We start from the raw sequence: 18,188 nt of genomic DNA on the forward strand, positions 1-18,188 counted from the left end.
GGGAGTTCCAGGAAAAAGAGAGGAACTCTGGGATAAAGTCAGATGCAGGGGATTCGCCTCTGAGAAAGACTGGCATATGAAACTGAGGAGAGGTAACCAGTCATGTGGCACACAGAGTAAACAGGTGAAGTAAGTTATGAGCTAGTTGGGGAATGAGCCAAGGCTTATGGCCTAGCCATCTGTTCATAAATAATAAGTTTCAGAGTCGTTACTTCAGGAACTGGGGTGTGGGTGGATAAACCCATGGATGTAATGACTGGCCGAATGTTTTCTTTCTATCTATGTCCCAGGTCTTCCTGATCAATCTTAAAGTGTAGGATAAAAGCTGAAGTCACCAGAACTTTACCACTTCCCAAAGTTCTTTCTGTGCCCCAAACAGTAGAATAGAGTAACTGAGCCTATCAATTGACACCAACCTCATTTTCATGAATTTATAAAATACTAATCATTAACTATGAAGCCAGGCAGTGGTAGCACAGGCCTTTAGTCCCAGCAATTGGAAAGAAGAAACAGGTGAATCTCTGAGTTGGAGGCCAGCTTGGTCTAAAGAGTAAGTTCCAGGACAGCCAGAGCTACACAGAGTCTTGAAAAAAACAAAACCAGGGGCTGGAGAGATAGCTTAGAGGTAAGAGCGCTGGCTGTTCTTCCAAAGGTTCTTCAATTCCCACAATCATACCGTGGCTCACAACCATCTATAATGAAATCTGGTGCCCTCTTCTGGCCAAATACTGTACAAATAATAAATAAATCTTTAAAAAAACAAAAAAGAAAGAAAAACCAAACCAAAACAACAATAAAAAACTCAGCTTAAGGAGCCACAGATGCAGCTCAGTAGGCACAACACTGATCTGAAAGCCTAACAACTCAAGTTTAAACAATAAATCCATGTAATAGTAGAAGCGAAAGCTGACTCTGAAAAGCTGCCTTCTGCCTTCCACACTCAAGCAATCACGCACATGCATGAACACAGGCACTATATATCTACATACAGTAATAAAATTTATAAAAAATAAAATTTAAAACTAAGGCTAGCCAGGCATGGTGGCACACGCCTTTAATCCCAGCACTCAGTAGGCAGAGGCAGACAAATCTCTGTGAGTTCAAAGCCAGCCTGGTCAACAAATCAATTTCCAGATTAGCCAGGGCTACACAGTGAGACCCTATTTCAAAACAAAACAACAATTCAGCAAAATACATACACAAGCAGACAGTGTGCAGCTTGCTTGTCACTGAGTCTCAAACTGTCAGGCTGCACATCCAGACTCAGCCAACCACAAACCAAAACCATTTGAGAAAAGTGGCTGGAACACGTGGGAGGTTGAGTCCAGTCTGGGCTACGTAGTCCCACCTAACTATAATCTCAAAATAGAAAACAAGACAGGACAAACAATTATGCATTTTTTTCCTACCACTACTCCCCGAACAAGACAACATAACTACTATTTGCATACCAGGTATTATCAGTAACCCTGAGATGATTTAAGTATACAGGATAACATGTACACAGTTTTTTCTTTCTTCTTCTTTTTTTTTTTTCCCCTTCGAGACAGGGTTTCTCTGTGTAACTTTGGCTGGCCTAGACTTCTTTGTAGACCCGCCTGCCTCTGCCTCTCGAGGGCTGGGATTAAAGATGTGTGCCACCACACCCAGACATGTACACATTTTATATGAAGATTCTGAGATTTACACACAGGAAGTGAGCATTAAAGGTTTCCTATTTGGTACCCTTAGGAGTTCCTGGGCTTAAACCTTGGTAGATGCCAAGACAATTACTGGAGGATGTTTTGTGTACTATGTATTCAAATGCTGATTTCTGTTCCCCATGACCTTCTAATTGGTTAAATATAGAGCTGAACAGCCAATAGCTGAGCAGAAGAACAGGGTAGTGGAGGGGGCAGGAGGGAGGGTCTCAGGTGGGGATAATAAGGAGGTGCCAGAGCGAGACTAAGATGGCATATGATGAGCCACATGGTAGGAAGCAAGCCAGACCAGTATTGTTGGGTTAGAATAGCTGAGTATCTGTCCAGCTATAGTGCCATAAGCTTTTAATAAATTAAAAGGGGGCTAGAGAGATGGCTCAGAGGTTAAGGGCACTGACTATTCTTACAGAGGCCCTGAGTTCAATTCCCAGCAACCACATGGTGGCTCACAACCATCTATAATATAATTTGTTGCATTCTTCTGGCCTGCAAATGTACATAGCAGGCAGCACTGTATACATAATAATAAATAAACAAATCTTAAAAAAAATAAATTAAAAGGTTTCTGTGTCATTATGCAGAGCAAGGGCAGGCATGGAAAGCCCATACTTTTACACATCATCATATATGCCATGATTCCAATACCGAATTACATTAGAATGAGAGTGCATGTATGTCTGTGCATAGAAAAGACACATCCATCTGCTAACGGAATATAACGTGTGCATGTGTATCCTAATGTAATTCCATCCTGTGTGATAGGGTTATATCCTTTGTATCACTTTCTGGGTTTGTTACAATTTACATCTCATATCTTTGATAAAACAAGCCAGGCTGTGGTGATGCACACCTGTAATCCCAGCACTCAGGGAGGCAGAGGCAGGCGGATGTCTGTGAGCTCGAGGCCAGCCTGGTCTTCAGAGCAAGTTCCAGTACAGCCAGGCTACACAGAGAAACCTTGTCTTGAAAAAGACCATCAATCAAGCAATCAATCAACAAATAAACAAACAGCAGGAACAAATGTGAGGGTGCAGTGAAGTGAGTGGACTGCAAATGCAGAGCCAGCCTAAGTCAGGATGGCCGTGTACTGACCTGCTGATTGCCCAGGGTGTGCAGCTCCAGTGCGGTCAGAGCGAAGGAGAGGAGGCCGTAGACACACATGCAGGCAGTGCTTGTGGTGCACTAGAACAACAGAGCAGTGAAAGATTAAGTCTGAACAACACAACTCTCTCTCCAAGACTCAGCAATCACATTATAATAGAGTCCTTGGGAAAAAAAAAAAAAAAAAAAAAGGGAACAGCCAATGGCAACCACCAAATCTGGTTTGGTTTTTTTTGTTTGTTTGTTTTTTCCTTTCGGACTAATTCTAGGGCCGCACATATGCTATATAAATACCTGACCACTGAACCTGCTCCTGACACTTTAGCACATCAGAATGAGCTGAATAATAAACCAAGCGAACTCCATTTGAGCCTCAATTAAGACTCAGAAGAGTTTCTCACTCACTGTTACAGCTGAGCAGTTCAGACATGCCCAGTCATCCTCCAGTGCAGTGGGTCTCAGCCTTCCTGATGCTGCAACCCTTTATAGCTCCTCACCTTGTGCCAACCCACAACCATAATTATTTTCTTTGCTCCTTCATAACTATAATTTTGCTACTGTTATGAATAATATGTAAATATCTGTGTTTTCAGATGGTCTTAGACGACCCTGTGAAAGAGTCGTTCCGTCTACAGAGAGGTTGAGAACCCCTGTTCTAGCCCAAGAGTGAGGCACCGTCTGTTCAGCCTCCGCTTACCACTTACTCAGTACTATTGCTTGGGTCAAATTACATCTTCCCGAGCAAGTCTCAGTTTTCTAATGTGTCAGTCAGTCCAAACACAGTTATATTATCAAGACTAAGTGTGATAGCACTGGGGAGTGCAGAGAATGCTCTCTGAGCACCCCACGGAAGCCAGTGAAAGAGCATCACAAAGCTGGCCCAGTGGCACCTGCCTGAGATTTCAGCCCTTGAGAGGCTAGGGCAGGAGGATCAAAAAGTTCAAGGCCAGCCAGGGCTACAAACTGAGATGCCATCTCAATAAAGAATAAAAATCTAAAGGACCCATGCCTCTATCAGTTTTCACTGTTCCCCAGGGCCTGCTCTCCTCATGTTCAGCTACTAAGCACTTGAGACTCACATCATTTCCCCCACTGGCAAGTGACCGAAGCAGTCGAGTCAAGTACTGAAACACACTCAGCTGGATGGCTGTGCCGCCTATCTTCCTGACCACACTGCTGGTCTCTTCTGGGTTCAGTGTGTGACGGAGGAGGGCCCAGGCCAAAAGCACAGGGGCATGATGTGGAATGTCTCCCAAGGTCAGCATAGCACGGTCCATATCCTAATGAGGGGAGAGAACACGTGTGTCTATGAAAAGGTCAGGCAAGTTGTCATGGCCAAGGAAGCCGCTCTCCTAGAGACCCTTGCTCCCTATACCAGGACCGCACGTGCCTTCACCCCACCATCTTACTTTCACCCACAATCCTCTCTACTGATTTCATACAGTCTGGTTTAGAACTCTGAGACACATGTTCAGTCAGCGACGCGATGGGCCGATCCTTCTTTAACCCCGTGCACTCGGACCTTCTTTCTAATCGTTCTCAGGGTTCTTCCCTTTTCCTTTGTTTCACAAACCCCACAAATGCCCATAACCCAAAGGTTGTGTCCTTGGGCCACCTCTGCTAGTGACTCTGCTCCCTATTATATATTCTATTATCATTTCTGCATGAAAAGCTGATTTCTCCAAGACCTAATTAAAAATACAGAACAGATAACGCTGTGCATTAGGGCAGTCTCTGATTAAAACTCACTATAAACCACTTGAGAAAAGAAAAAGGCCCTTTCAAGTTCACCTGACAAATAAGCCCGTCCTGAGCAAACTGGTGCAGTTCTCTCCTGTCATCCAAGGCACACTTATGCAAGGACTCAATATCCATGCCTTCCACCAGGATCAGGGCGCTGAAGTACCTGGAGAGGAAAGCTGTGTCACAGTCTCATTCACACTGTTCAGAGCTGAAACTAAAGGGCAACCTAAGGCACTCGCTGTCATAGCTAACACTGAGTATTTTCAGTCTTTGTTGGTTCTGTGGTGCTGAGGACCAAACCCAGGGCCCTGCACCCAAGCCCACAGGCTGTCTCTCATTTTGTGTACTTTATGCTCCTGTTTCCAGCACACCTCAATTTCAAGGACATGACACTGGCCTGTGGCTGTGCCTATCACTCAGGGCAGCTCAAAACTAACACGAGTTTTCCATAGCTATAAACTACGCCTGACCCAGCTCTCACTTCTCAAATGTATTTCTTTGTTCACTAGAGAATATGCCTCAGCATGGCCATGAGTACAGAAAAAATAAATTCAAAGATGACAAACAATGACCTGGAGGGAAGCCGAGAATAAGCTTTTTGCTTTTGGTGCCCTCGTGACACTTGTCTTTAATGCCAGCCCTTGGGAGGCAGATATAGGTGGATCCCTGAGATTGAAGCCAGCCTGGTCTACAGTGAGCTATAGGAGAGCCAGTCTACACAGAGAAACCCTGTCTTGAAAATGAAACAAACAAAAAAGAAAGTCTTTGGGCTAATGAGATGGGAAAGCAACTAAGGGCACTTGCCGCTCTTGTAGAGGATCCAGTGCAGTTCCCAGCACCCACATGATGGCTCATACTATTGCTAACACCAATTTCAGGGGATTCAATGCCTTCTTCTGGCCTCCAAAGGCACCAGGCAAACAACAGTACACATGCATACACATAAAAGCAAAACGCTCATGCACAAAAGTAAAAAAGTGCTAAATAAAGTACAGTTCTGAGAGAACAAATCCCCTTAATTGCAGACTACAGTTCCTACGTCAGCACGCCCACCTACTTCCCCACACCGCTTCCCTCTCCGCCCAGCCACACAGGCACTGCACTGCCAGTGGTCTAAACCCAGCCACACAGGCACTGCACTGCCAGTGGTCTAAACCCAGCCACACAGGCACTGCACTGCCAGTGGTCTCAACACTGCACACATTTATAACCCACCTCACTCACACTTACCCAATGCGATCTACAAAAGGATCCATGGTTTCATCCACCAGATGTCTGTTGGTCTGCCTACTACCAAATCCTTGCTCCTTGAACATCTTGGTGAGTAGCAGCAGGTCACTAGGCGCCATCTCGAAGTATGCATAGTAGAGGAAAATAATTTCTAGGAGCATGGCCTGTTCCCGGAGGCACTGAAGAAACCATCGAGAGACCTGGCGCTCAGTCTGCACCAATACAGAGAAAAGGGGAGAGAAAGACAGTTAGACTAGAAAACAAATTAACCTTAAAAAAAAAAAAAAAATAGACAGGGCCTCACTAAGTAGCCCTGGAAGTCCACTTGGAAGAGTACTGTGTGCGTGCAGTCTTATGTTGTCCAGGCTAGCCTTTAGCTCACCACGTTGCTGAGGCTAATCCTGAACCCTGGATCCTTTTACCCTGCCTTCTAAGTGCTGAGATTACAAGTGTGCAACACACCCAGCTGATCTCAATCTTCGCCAACATGATCACGCTATAAAACCTTCAGGACAACCTGGCAAAAACAACCAGCAAACAACACCTGGACAAGGCAGGCAGCTGGCATATATAGAGCATTGCCCTCTACGACGGTTACGCACACGTTCTTTTCTACTGTGCTGTACTCACCAAGAAAGGTCCCATGGTGGACAGGAAGACACCTAGCCATAGCCTAATTTCATTGGTAGAGTCTAGGACAGCCAGGGCTGACAGAGAAACCCTATCTCCAAAAAAGAAAACACACACACACACACACACACACACACACACACACACACACACACACTATTCAAGTTGGCCTTAAACCCAATCTTTTCTACCCAAGGAACTTGGATTTCAGTCCTGTGCCCTCAAGCCAGGCCTGGGTCCTTTTCTTCTATCATATGTTTGAAGTCACTAGCATTTGCTCTTGCTTGTTTTGCTGTGCTAGATAAGAAAACTAGTTCCGTAGCCATGCTGGGAAAGTCTCCTACCACTGAATAGCACCCGCAGACAGACTGTTTTAATACATTATTTTTAAAAAAAAATCTCGGTGCGGTGCTGCTGCCTGTAATCCCAGCACTTGGGAGGTAAGAAGGGAAACAGTAGGCATTTAGGACTAGAGTTGGCCACGTGGAGAGTTTGAGGCCAACCTATATGAAGTGCTGTCTGCAGACAAAAGCCAAGAGCAAGTAAACTATAACCCATAAGCTAGTTGGTTTAGAATCTAGGGTGAGAAGAACAGACTAGCAGTACACGTAGTAGAAAATGATCATAAAATGAAATCTGGGGGTTGGGGATTTAGCTCAGGGGTAGAGTACTTGCTTATTAGCAAGCTCAAGGCCCTGGGTTTGGTCCTCAGCTCTGGAAAAAACAAAAACAAAAAAAGACAAATAAGAAATGAAACCTCTAAAAAAAATTTTTAAAAATTTTAAAAAATTAAAAAAAAATAAAAATAAATAAATAAAAAATAAAAATAAAAATAAAAAATAAAAAAAAAAATAAAAAATAAAAAGAAATGAAACCTCGATCTGGAGAGATGGCTCAGTGGTTAAGAGCACTGTCTGCTCTTCCAAAGGACTTGGGTTCAATCCCCAGCACCCACATGGCAGCTCACAACTGTCTGTAACTCCAGTTCCAAGGGATTTGACACCTAAATACCAATGCACATTAAAAAAAGGAATAAAACCTGGTCTCCTCTTTCTTTCTGTATCTCTCCTCTTCTCTTTCTCCCTTCTCTGTGCACTCTTTCCTCTTCCCCACTGCATGGCAGTAGAGAGACATTTCCAATAAACCTGCATTTTTTTTCATATATTAAAAGAAAGCAGGCGTGATGGTGCATGCTTTTAATCCCAGCACTCGGGAGGTGGTGAGTTCAAGGCCAGCCTGGTCCACAAAGCGAGTCCAGGACAGCCAAGGCTAAAAGAGAGAAATCCTGTCTCAAAAACAAAACAAAATGCAAAAAACCAGCCTGGTCCACAAAGCCAGTCCAGGATAGCCAGGGCTACCCAGAGAAACCATGTCTCAAACAACGAAAGAAAGAAAGAAAGAAAGAGAGAGAGAGAAAGAAGGAAGAAAAAGAAAGGAAGGAAGGAAGAAAACAAACTTGGGGGCTGGAGAGATGGTTCAGAGGTTAAGGGCACTGCCTGCTCTTCCGGAGGTCCTGAGTTCAATTCCCAGCAACCACATGGTGGCTCACAACCATCTATAATGTGATCTGATGCTCTCTTCTGGCATCCAGGTGTACATGTAGGTAAAGCACTCAAAAAACAGATAAGAGAGATGGGGAAGCCATAAGGTCTAGGATACCCTGGCCTGGGACACAGAATGAGACCTTGTCTTTTTTTTTTTAATTATATATACAGTATTTCACCTGCAGGCCAGAAGAGGGCACCAGATCTCATTATAGATGGTTATGAGCCACCATGTGGTTGCTGGGAATTGAACTCATGATCTTTAGAAGAGCACCAGTGCTCTTAACCTCTGAGCCATCTCTCCAGCAACACCTACCCCCTTGTCCCACCTGTGACCTGTTTTAATCCTGTCCTCCCTCCACCCATCCCACCACTTCTGACACATCCCCTCGTGTCTGAAGAACCGGCACTAGCACTCCCTGAACAAGGCGTGCTGTTCTCTTGAGCTGGAGCTGAGCACAAGCACCACATACCATTAGGTTGCCATGCGTCTCCCAGGTCGGTGCTTCCATTCTGTACAACTCCTCAAACTGCTGTCTGTATTTTAAGACCAGCTCCTTCTCCAGCTTGTCGACACAGTCTGCATATTCAGCCTTAAAAACCAGAACACAGTAACTCACGTGTAGAATAGAATATCAACATTCAGGTAGCTATGAGTGATATGAAATTATGTAAATCTGAAGGGCATGAGGAGAGAGAACAAAGAAAAGCAAGCAGGCTTACTCTGTAGGGATGCCGCTCATCCTGGAAATATGTGAGGAGATGTAACACACAACGAAGAACGCAGGTCCTTTCTTCATAATAATAATCTGCAATCTAGGGGATACCCACAAAATTTCAAAGTCAGTTAGTTACTCACTCTTGCAAAAAGAAGACTCAACTTTACAAGTGCTGATAATTAGATCCTTCAGAAATGTGACAGGGGCAACAAACCCTGACAAGCTGAGTTCAAGCTCCAGGACCAATGTGGTGGAAGGAGAGCCAACTCCCACAAGTTGTTCTTTCACCGCCACATACTTGCCATGAAGTTATACACAATAAATACATCTTCTAAAATTCATCTCATTTATGTGCATGAATGTATATAGCACATGTGTGACAGTGCCTACCAAGGCCAAAGGAAGGAAGGAGGGCATGCCCCGAGCTGGCGCTACAGGCGTCTGTGAGAGACCATGGGTGCTAGGAACCCAACAGAGGCCTCTAGATGAGCAGCGCATACTCTGTGAACCACTGAGCCACCCCCAGGCCCTATAAACATTTTTAAACATGAACAGAAAAATCTGATGAATATCAGCAATGCAAATACATTGAATAAAGCAATAAATACCCTTCCACAAAAAGTCAAAACCCAAGGAAGAGAAAAGGAACTATTACTTAGCAATATAAACAAACTTCAAAAACAATTCTCTAGCATGAGTTCTCAAAGGGTCCAAATAATATGGAAGTTACAAACTGACAGGTCAAATACATGAAACAAATGTACAACACCCAGGACTACAAGCCCCAGCCACATGCAAGCAATGCACTTAGCTGCACTGAGTACCAACAGGAAACAACTCCACAAGTCACATCCAGGGACACACCTGACCTGAGAAGGCTGCAGGACAGGCAAGGAGCATAGGAATACAAACTAATCCTAAATCTGAGAGTGAGACTCAGTAGTGGAATGCTTGCCTAGCACCCTTGAGGCCCTAAGTTAATCACTAGCACAGGCCTCCCCACAAAATCTCAAGTTAATTGAGCCTTAGAGAAGAGTCATCAACAAGGTGAGTTCTCAGCACCAGCAGCATAAGGCATCCTGGGAAAAACTACTCAGCTAGAACCTGGCATGGTGGCACACACCTGTGATCGCAGCACTAGGGAGGCAGAGGCAGGCGGATCTCTGTGAGCTCGAGGCCAGCCTGATCTACAAAGCGACACCAGGACAGGCAGGACTATAAGAGAGACTATCTCGAAAAACAAACAAACAAAAAGAAGCCTCAGCTAGGACCTAAAAACTGAGCCAAGAGGGAAGATGTGTTGGCACATGCCCTTACTACCCAGTACTGAGGAGGCAGCAGCAGGTGGATCTATGTGAGTTCCATGCCAGGCCAGTCTACATAGTGAGTTCCAGGCCAGCTAAGAATAGACAGTAAGACTTAAAAAAAAAAAAAAAAAAAGAAAAGAAAAGGCAGGAATGCTCAAGAAAACAGGGTCAAGCAGCTGTCACACAATTGTCCACGAAAGAATGAAACAGCAGTGGGTGCTTACCTTCAGGGTTAAGGCCTGGCTCTGCCTCTCATCTTGCAGGACCGTCTGAAGGGAAACAGAGCAGTCAAGAAGCTGTCTTACAGGCAGAATGCAACTGGCAAAGAAAAAGATGCACCACACCCTTCGTGACTGCCCTTCTCTTTTATCTCTGTGAACATTTTCACCTGTGTTTAAACCAAGTCTAGCCAAACTATCATTCAGAACCTTGCCCTCTCCACTGGTCTGTCTCTTGACACAAAAGAGTAAAGCTGGGAAGATAGGATATTGTTGCAGGGTATTTGATCCCATTGTGAACCCCAAGACTGTGAACTATAAAAACCTGTTTCTAATAGTGGCATAGCTCAGTCTTTGATCCTAGAGCTTTCTGTTTACTGTAAACAAACTGTGGTTCAGCCCTAGCACACACCTTTAATCCAAGAGCTTTCTGTATACAGGATTAAATAAAGTTAACCCTATCAACAGGCAGAGCAAGCAGCCAGCTAACAGAGATTAAATAGTAAGGAGAGACAGTGTGGAGAAGAAGGAGCTCTTTGGCTTTTTCCTCCAGGGCTGTCTGGTGAGCTAGCAAACTTTTGGCTTTCTCCCTCTGGGATGTGAGCTGAGGAGGAAGGGCAGCTGGGCGCTCTCTCTGCCTCTCTGAGCTTGCAGGCTTTCACCCCAGCATTTGGCTCCTGAGTCTTCATTGGTAATATTAAATGATCTGGGCTTTTTTTTTTTTTTTTTAATTGTTACCAATAGATATTCTCTCAGATCTCTCATTTACATGTAATTCTTTGATATTACAACTCCTGCAAGAATGAAGACAGGTGTCTTCTTAAACATTATGTTGGAATCTCTGTCCAGCCTTTAAAAGTATTGCCTAGCAGGGCAGTAGTAGCACACACTCGGGACAGATGCAGGCAGATCTCTGGGTGAAGCCAGCTGGGTCCACAGAGTGAGTTTCAGGACAGCCAGGGCTACATAGAGAAACCTTGTCTCAAAGAAGCAGATAAGGTGGACGGATAGACGGATGGATATTCCCTAACACCTGTACATCGCTAATCTCTTCTGTAAAGGGCAAGCACCCAAACTCTAAGGAAGAAAGGCAGATGGGAAACCACAAACCTTTAGTGAGTCGCGCGTCCCCCTGTAATCCTCCTGAAGGTAACACTGCAATAACTGCACACTCTGCTCTTCATCAAGACCCTAAACACAGAAGCCTCAAGTGAGCAACGGCCACTAAGGCTTAGCACTTTTATTAACATCATTAGTAATGAAGCCATAGGCACCCACAAGCAGTGTACACTGAGCCCATGTTAACTTAGACTCACCAAGAACTTGCTGATTCGTAAGCCCAGCTCCTTCAGTGGTGATGCTACCTCTTTATTAGCTTTCACTCTTTCAGCTGAACTTGGACTAGGAGAAAAACAGTGAGTTATTTCCTCATTCACAATGACAGCCCGAGGGTATAAAATAAAGACACCTGATGACACCTTAGGATTGGCCTTTTTCCTTTAGTGTCTATAAAATACACACACATTCACATCTACAGACTTTATAACACAGAACTGGCTACGCCTATGTAACAAAATCATGTATGCCCATTATATAAACTAGTTATAATAATGATATTTGTGGATCTGTTAAGTTACATTAAGTTTTCAGAACATGTTGGGGACAGTATATGTGGAGGCCAGAGGTCCATGTCAGATGTCCTCCTCCTCGAACTTCTCAGCAAGGTGGCCAAGGGCAACATCACCCCTGCTCTATGGGTCTAGCACACGCTCTGGAATGATGCAGTAAGAATGGCATTTCCCCTCGTAAAAGCCCATAGCTCACATCCACAGTGAGAAAAACATCAGGTCAGTCCAAGTGGAAGAAACTGTGTAAAATACTCCACCAGTCTTCTTTTTTTGTTTTTTGTTTTGTTTTGTTTTTCGAGACAGGGTTTCTCTGTGTAGCCTTGGCTGTCCTGGACTCGCTTTGTAGACTAGGCTGGCCTCAAACTCACAGCGATCCACCTGCCTCTGCCTCCTGAGTGCTGGGACTAAAGGCGTGCGCCACCATGCCCGGCTTCCACCAGTCTTCTTAAAACTGCTCAAAGTCATGAAGCTGAGGAAAAAGTTGAGGTGCAGTAACAGTTGAGCTCAGACAAGTAGACATGACAACTAAATGCAACACATTGCTCTGGACTGGACTATAGCACAAGAGCAGGGCGTTCCGGGCTAGGGATGAGGTCCAGCTGGGAGAGCACATGTGAAAGGCTCTTCAGTTTAATCCCAGAACACAAGAAGACAAACAAGAACAGTTAAATGACAGGAAAGTCTAGAGCTTAATTCTAGTTATTAAAAAAAGTAAATAAAAATGATCCCAGTAGTCAGGAGGCAGAGGTAGGTGGATTGCTGTGAGTTCCAGGCCAGCCTGGTCTTCAAAGCAAGTCCAAGACAGACAAGGCTCCACAGAGAAACCCTGTCTCAAGAAAGGGGGAGGGGGTGGACAAAAAGGTTTAGCTGGGTGTGGTGGCACACACCTTTAATCCCAGCACCTGAGAGGAAGAGGTAGACAAGCATTTTTAAGTTCCAGGCCAGCCTAATCTATATATTGAGTTACAGGACAGTCAGAGCCTTTTGAGACCCTCAGGAGAGAAACAAATTATTTTTACTAGATTTCAAATCCCATGTTATTGAATAAAAGTTTCTCTCTCTCTTTCTTCCTTTTTCTTTTTTTGGTTTTTCGAGACAGGGTTTCTGTGTAGCCCTGGCTGTCCTGAACTCACTCGTAGACCAGGCTGGCCTCGAACTCACAGCGATCCACCTGCCTCTGCCTTCTGAGTGCTGGGATTAAAGGTGTGTGCCATGAAGCCCAGCCTCCTCTCCTTTTTAAAGTTGTCCCTTTATTTACTTTATGTGTATGGGTGTTTTGCCTGCATGTGTGTCTGTTACCTCCAGAGGCCAGAAGAGGGCATCAGATTCCCTGGGACTGGGACCTTGCTGATACTTACAGAGTGCCTGTATCATTTCCCCCAACGTACAGTGGAGAAAACAAGCAGCAAAAAGGGTCACTCTGAAGATTAAGCAGCTGGGAGGTGTTGGTATAGACCTTTGCTCCAGCACTCAGGAGGCTGAGGCAAGCACATCTCTAAATTTGAGGTCAGCCTGGTCTACAGAGTTAGTTACAAGGCTACACAAAGAAGGAGAAAGGATGGGGGAAGGGCTGGGAAGAGAGGAGGAAGGGGAAACTGCACTCAGGATGCAATATATGAGAGAAGAATAAAATTTTTAAAGTATTTTTTAAATGCACAATGAAGCTAGCCATGGTGGCACTCGCCTGTAATCCCAGCACTCGAAATGCAGAGTGGATCTCTATGAGTTGGAGGCCAGCCTGGTCTACAAAGTGAGTTCAGGACAGCCAGGGCTACACAGAGAAACCCTGTCTTGAAAAAAACAATGGAACAACCCCCCCCCAAAAAACCACAAAACAAAAAAGCACAATGAACACAAGTCACTTTTTCTCTTGTGGTGCTGGACTGAACTGAGAGTCTTGGGCACACAAGCATTCTACCAGCAAGCTCTCCAGCTCTGCCGACTTTCTTGCTGTACGGTCTTCTGCCTAACTAATGTATGATACGTGCTTGGGAAAGAGCTATCACACTGCGAACACTGAGCAAGCGCCAGCACTCGGCAGCCTTGTCGCTGCTGGCTATACTGCAGCACCTAGGACAAAGTGTGGTGAACTGGAGCGTTAGAAGCAGCAATCAGGCGCACAGGCACACGTGAGGCAGTATACTGTACAAATAATAAATAAATAGATCTTTTTTTGTTTGTTTTGTTTTGTTTTTTGAGACAGGGTTTCTCTGTGTAGCCTTGGCCATCCTGGACTCACTTTGTAGACCAGGCTGGCCTCGAACTCACAGCGATCCGCCTGCCTCTGTCTCCCGAGTGCTGGATAAATAAATAGATCTTAAAAGAAATAGTAGTTGAATAGTCAACACATCCCCACAGCAGCCTGGTCTACAGAGGGCGTTCCAGGACAGCCAGGACTACAGCGAACGCTGTCTGGGGGATGACAGACGACAACTGCATTACTGTGGAGGAAATCAACCTTTCTTTCAACAGACGTCTAAACTGCATTCTTGCTTATTTACTAGCTGAGCAATTTTAAAGCACACAGGACAGTTTCATCTCTGCTGGAGTCCTTGGGAGAACTGGCATCACCAGATACTCGGAACAGCCGTACCTGGGTGGTCTGTAGTAAGAAAGTCCTTCTAACAACCGCTGCCAGTATTTATTCAGTTCTGCCTCAATCTGAGTCTGCAAAAGAACAAGGCAATGAATTACACGATGTAACCTAAATCAGCTTCAGGGTCACACTGTCCACCCACCCTTTTACAGGGGTCTCCTAAGACCATGGGAAAATATTCAGAACGGCATTACGATTCATAACAGTAGCAAAATTGTCGTTATGAAGTAGAAACAAAAATAATTTTATACTTGGGGGTCACCACAACATAAGAAATTGTATTAGCCGGGCGTGTTGGCGTACGCTTTTAATCCCAGCACTCAGGAGGCAGAGGTAGGCAGATCACTGTGAGTTCAAGGCCAGCCTGGTCTACAAAGTGAGTCCAGGATAGCCAAGGATATATAGAGAAACCTTGTCTTGGGGGAGGAAAAAAAAAAAAAAAGAAAGAAACTGTATTGAAGGGTCACAGCATTAGAAAGGTTGAGAACCATTGGTTTAAGCATTCTGAATACAGAATTCTGTAATGTTTTCTTCAATTAATACTGCAGTATCATTTATGAAAATATTTATAAGGAGGAATTCTAATGATTACATTTTACTAAATAGCAAATAATTTCTGTCATTCTTCTACAATGCTAGATATAATCTAGAAGTTGTTGTTTTTAATAAAATCACTTCATGGAGCTGGAGAGATGCTCAGCAGTTTAAGAACACTGGCTACTTTTCCAGAGGGCCCAGGTTCAATTCCCAGCCCCCAAATGGCAGCTCACAACTGTCTGTAACTCCAGTTTGAGGGAATCCAATACTCATACAGATATACATGCAGGCAAAAGCCAATGTACATAAAACAAGTAAATCAGCCGGGCGTTGTTGCCCACGGCTTTAATCCCAGCACTCTGGAGGCAGAGGCAGGAGGATCGCTGTGAGTTCAAGGCCAGCCTGGTCTACAAAGTGAGTCTAGGACTCTGCTACACAGAGAAACCTTGTCTCAAAAAACAAAAACAAAACAAAAAACAAACAAACAAACAAAAAACAAAAACAAAAACAAAACAAAACCAAGTAAACCATTAAATAAAAATTAAAATCACTTTATTGTATTGTACTTACAAATGAAAACGCCACACAACGAGATTGAGGCAGCCACTCAAGGCACAGGAGAGACAGCTAAAAGCACCGACTGCTCTTGCAGAAGACCAAGTTCAGTTCCTAATACCCACATGGCAGCCAACAACTGTCTCTGACTGCAGTTCAGGATATCAAATGCCCTCTTCTGGCCTCCTTGGACACCAGACATGCATGTGATATATACATACATGCCAGCAAAACACTCACATACATAAAATAAGACTAAGCTAGCATGTGTCCAATCCTAATTACTTGGTGTTTATTTTTATGAGACAGCAGGACTATGCAGTGTAGGCGGTTCTAAGGTGAGGTCATCTTCAGCGTCTGGGGCGCTGGAGTTAAGGAGTGTGCACAGGCCCAGGTGCGTAGCAAAAAGCTGCTCCAAAGCACTCTGTGCACAAAACATTTCCTAAGACGCCCTTCTCTTAGGTTCACTCTAGAAGCAGGGCTAGTATCAGATGACGGAATATAAGGTGCTAAGATAGGGGGAGCGCTGTGTTAGTTATAACAAAAGGAACAGAATATGAATATCCTAGGACCCTCCTCACAGGGTGAGACACTAAAGGGCCAACAGGAATGGCTATTCTTCTCTGGTCATATACTCGAAAACATTTTAGAACCCTGAGACAGGAGACCTGAGAGCCCTTCTCAGCCCAAGCAGCAGAGGCTCTCTGCACTTGCTCTCAGGTGACCTCACTATCAGCACCAGAGTCACTACAGAAGAGGGATTAACATGGTACAAGCAAAGGATGACGTAGAACATTTCAGTAGCTACACAAGAAGACAAGTCTCCATTTGGGTTTTTCTGGTTTTGTTTGTAATCAAAGCTTTTAAAACTCCTAAAAAAAAAAAAAAAAAACACCAGGGGCGCTGCCACTCACCAGTTCTCTAAGAGCTGACCTCCCAAGGAGAATTGTCCAGAGTTCTCTACTGCTCCTGAAAAGAAAGCAGACATAATTTTGCTCTTCTAAGAAAAAAGAAACAAATTAAAGAAACTTGATATTTAAAATAAGCATAAAATATAAGAGCATAGAATTTTTAATTTTTTAAAATTATTTTTACTAGTATAATTTTTCAGATTACATCTCAATTGTTATCCCTTCACTTGTATCTTCCCGTTCCCCCACTCCTTCCTGTAGTAGGTTTTTTTGATACAAGGTCTCATACTGTAGCCTAAGCTGGCCTAAAATTATTCATAGTACACCCTGGTCTCAAACTTATAGCAATCCTCCTGCTTCAGTGTTCTAAGTGATGGGATTACAAGCATGAACCCTCATGCTTGGTCTAAAAGTATAAGATATTAACTTAAGCCACATAGATAGTATGTAAACAAAAACAAAAACAAAGACAGCTAATCCCATAGAGGGCTGGGCTATATGAGAACCCATCTCCAAAACCAAAAAAACAAAAAACAAAAAACAAACAATGGGATGGTGAGAAAGCTCAATGTGCAACTGGCTCCAAAGTACCAGGAAGCCATATGGTGGAAGAAGAGGAGCAACTCCACCAGCTGTCCTCTGTAGAGGAATGTTAATTCAGAACACGGCTGCTCTGGCAAGAGATCACACCCAAAGACCTTCTAGGTCTGTGTGATACAGCTGGAATACAAACATGTATTTAATCCAGGAGACAGAAGCAAGCAGATCTGAGTTCAAGGTCAGCCTGGTGTAGAGCAAGTATCAAGTAAAGAAAAGCTTAGGTCCAGACAGTGTGGTACATGCCTATACTCCCAAATGAGGGGAAAGTTAGTTTGAAGAAGGAAGCACCCATGTTTGAAAGTGCTGTCTATCAGGAGGCAGAGGCAGGCGGATCCCTGTGAGTTTGAGGCAAGCTCGGTCTACAAAGCAGTCCAGGACAGCAAAAACGACACAGAGAAATCCTGTCTCGAAAAAACAAAGAAACAAACAAGCAAACAATAAGGGGGAGGGGGGGAAGAACCAGAGAAGATTTGACAGATTAGGATATGTCCAATTCTCAGAAGGAGAAAAAGGCAGTAATAGAGAGATACGTTGCAGAGAACTCAGGTGAAGACGGAACGGGGTAGAAAATGAGAAGCCAGAAGACTAGAGCAGATTGCTGAGTTAGTTTGAGGCCAAAGAGAACAATTCAGAGGCTGAGAGAGAAGCCAGATTAAATTAATCAGCTGGGAGAAGAGTTTGAGCCAGAACAGCTGAGTTGAATCAGCCAGCTATGAGTTCAGAAAGAACAAGAAAGGGTGATCTTATTAAGTGCTAAATCTCAGAGGCTGAAAACATTCGAGGGCTAGGTTAGATGGTACGGAGGCTAGCAGCTCCCAGGACTAGGCCAAGTTAGCAGGAGGCAGTAAGCCTCCCAGACAACAACTGAGCCAGAATAAAAGTTCCTCTTACAGTCCTCTGGCCTCCATATTCATACATACAAACAAATTAAATAACTGAAAATTTTTAAAGGTTTTAAAAAAAGATTTATTTATTTATTATGTACACCTGCATGCCAAAAGAGAGCACCAGATCTTATAGATGGTTGTGAGCCACGCTATGGTTGGTGGGAACGGACCACCATACCTTTGGAAGAGCAGCCAGTGCTTTTAACCTCTGAGCCATCTCACCATACCTTAAAAAGGTTTTTAAAGAGTTGGGGAGGGGCTGGAGAGATGGCTCAGAGGTTA

At 44.2% G+C, this 18,188-nt stretch overlaps 1 protein-coding gene across 1 annotated transcript in view; it reads right to left on the reverse strand.

The window, feature by feature from the left end:
• Nup188 (nucleoporin 188) overlaps positions 1–18,188 on the reverse strand; it is a 56,054-nt gene that overhangs the window by 28,283 nt on the left and 9,583 nt on the right. The window contains exons 2-12 of the mRNA XM_051166194.1: positions 16,423–16,477; positions 14,414–14,487; positions 11,509–11,593; positions 11,303–11,383; positions 10,199–10,243; positions 8,672–8,764; positions 8,422–8,541; positions 5,775–5,986; positions 4,593–4,707; positions 3,881–4,081; positions 2,793–2,882 (exon numbers count right to left, since the gene is read on the reverse strand). Coding sequence (XP_051022151.1) covers positions 2,793–2,882; positions 3,881–4,081; positions 4,593–4,707; positions 5,775–5,986; positions 8,422–8,541; positions 8,672–8,764; positions 10,199–10,243; positions 11,303–11,383; positions 11,509–11,593; positions 14,414–14,487; positions 16,423–16,477 — 1,171 coding nt within the window. The remainder of the gene's footprint in view (positions 1–2,792; positions 2,883–3,880; positions 4,082–4,592; positions 4,708–5,774; positions 5,987–8,421; positions 8,542–8,671; positions 8,765–10,198; positions 10,244–11,302; positions 11,384–11,508; positions 11,594–14,413; positions 14,488–16,422; positions 16,478–18,188) is intronic.

The sequence above is a fragment of the Acomys russatus genome, chromosome 24 (assembly GCF_903995435.1).
Source record: "Acomys russatus chromosome 24, mAcoRus1.1, whole genome shotgun sequence".
Lineage (NCBI taxonomy): Eukaryota > Metazoa > Chordata > Mammalia > Rodentia > Muridae > Acomys > Acomys russatus.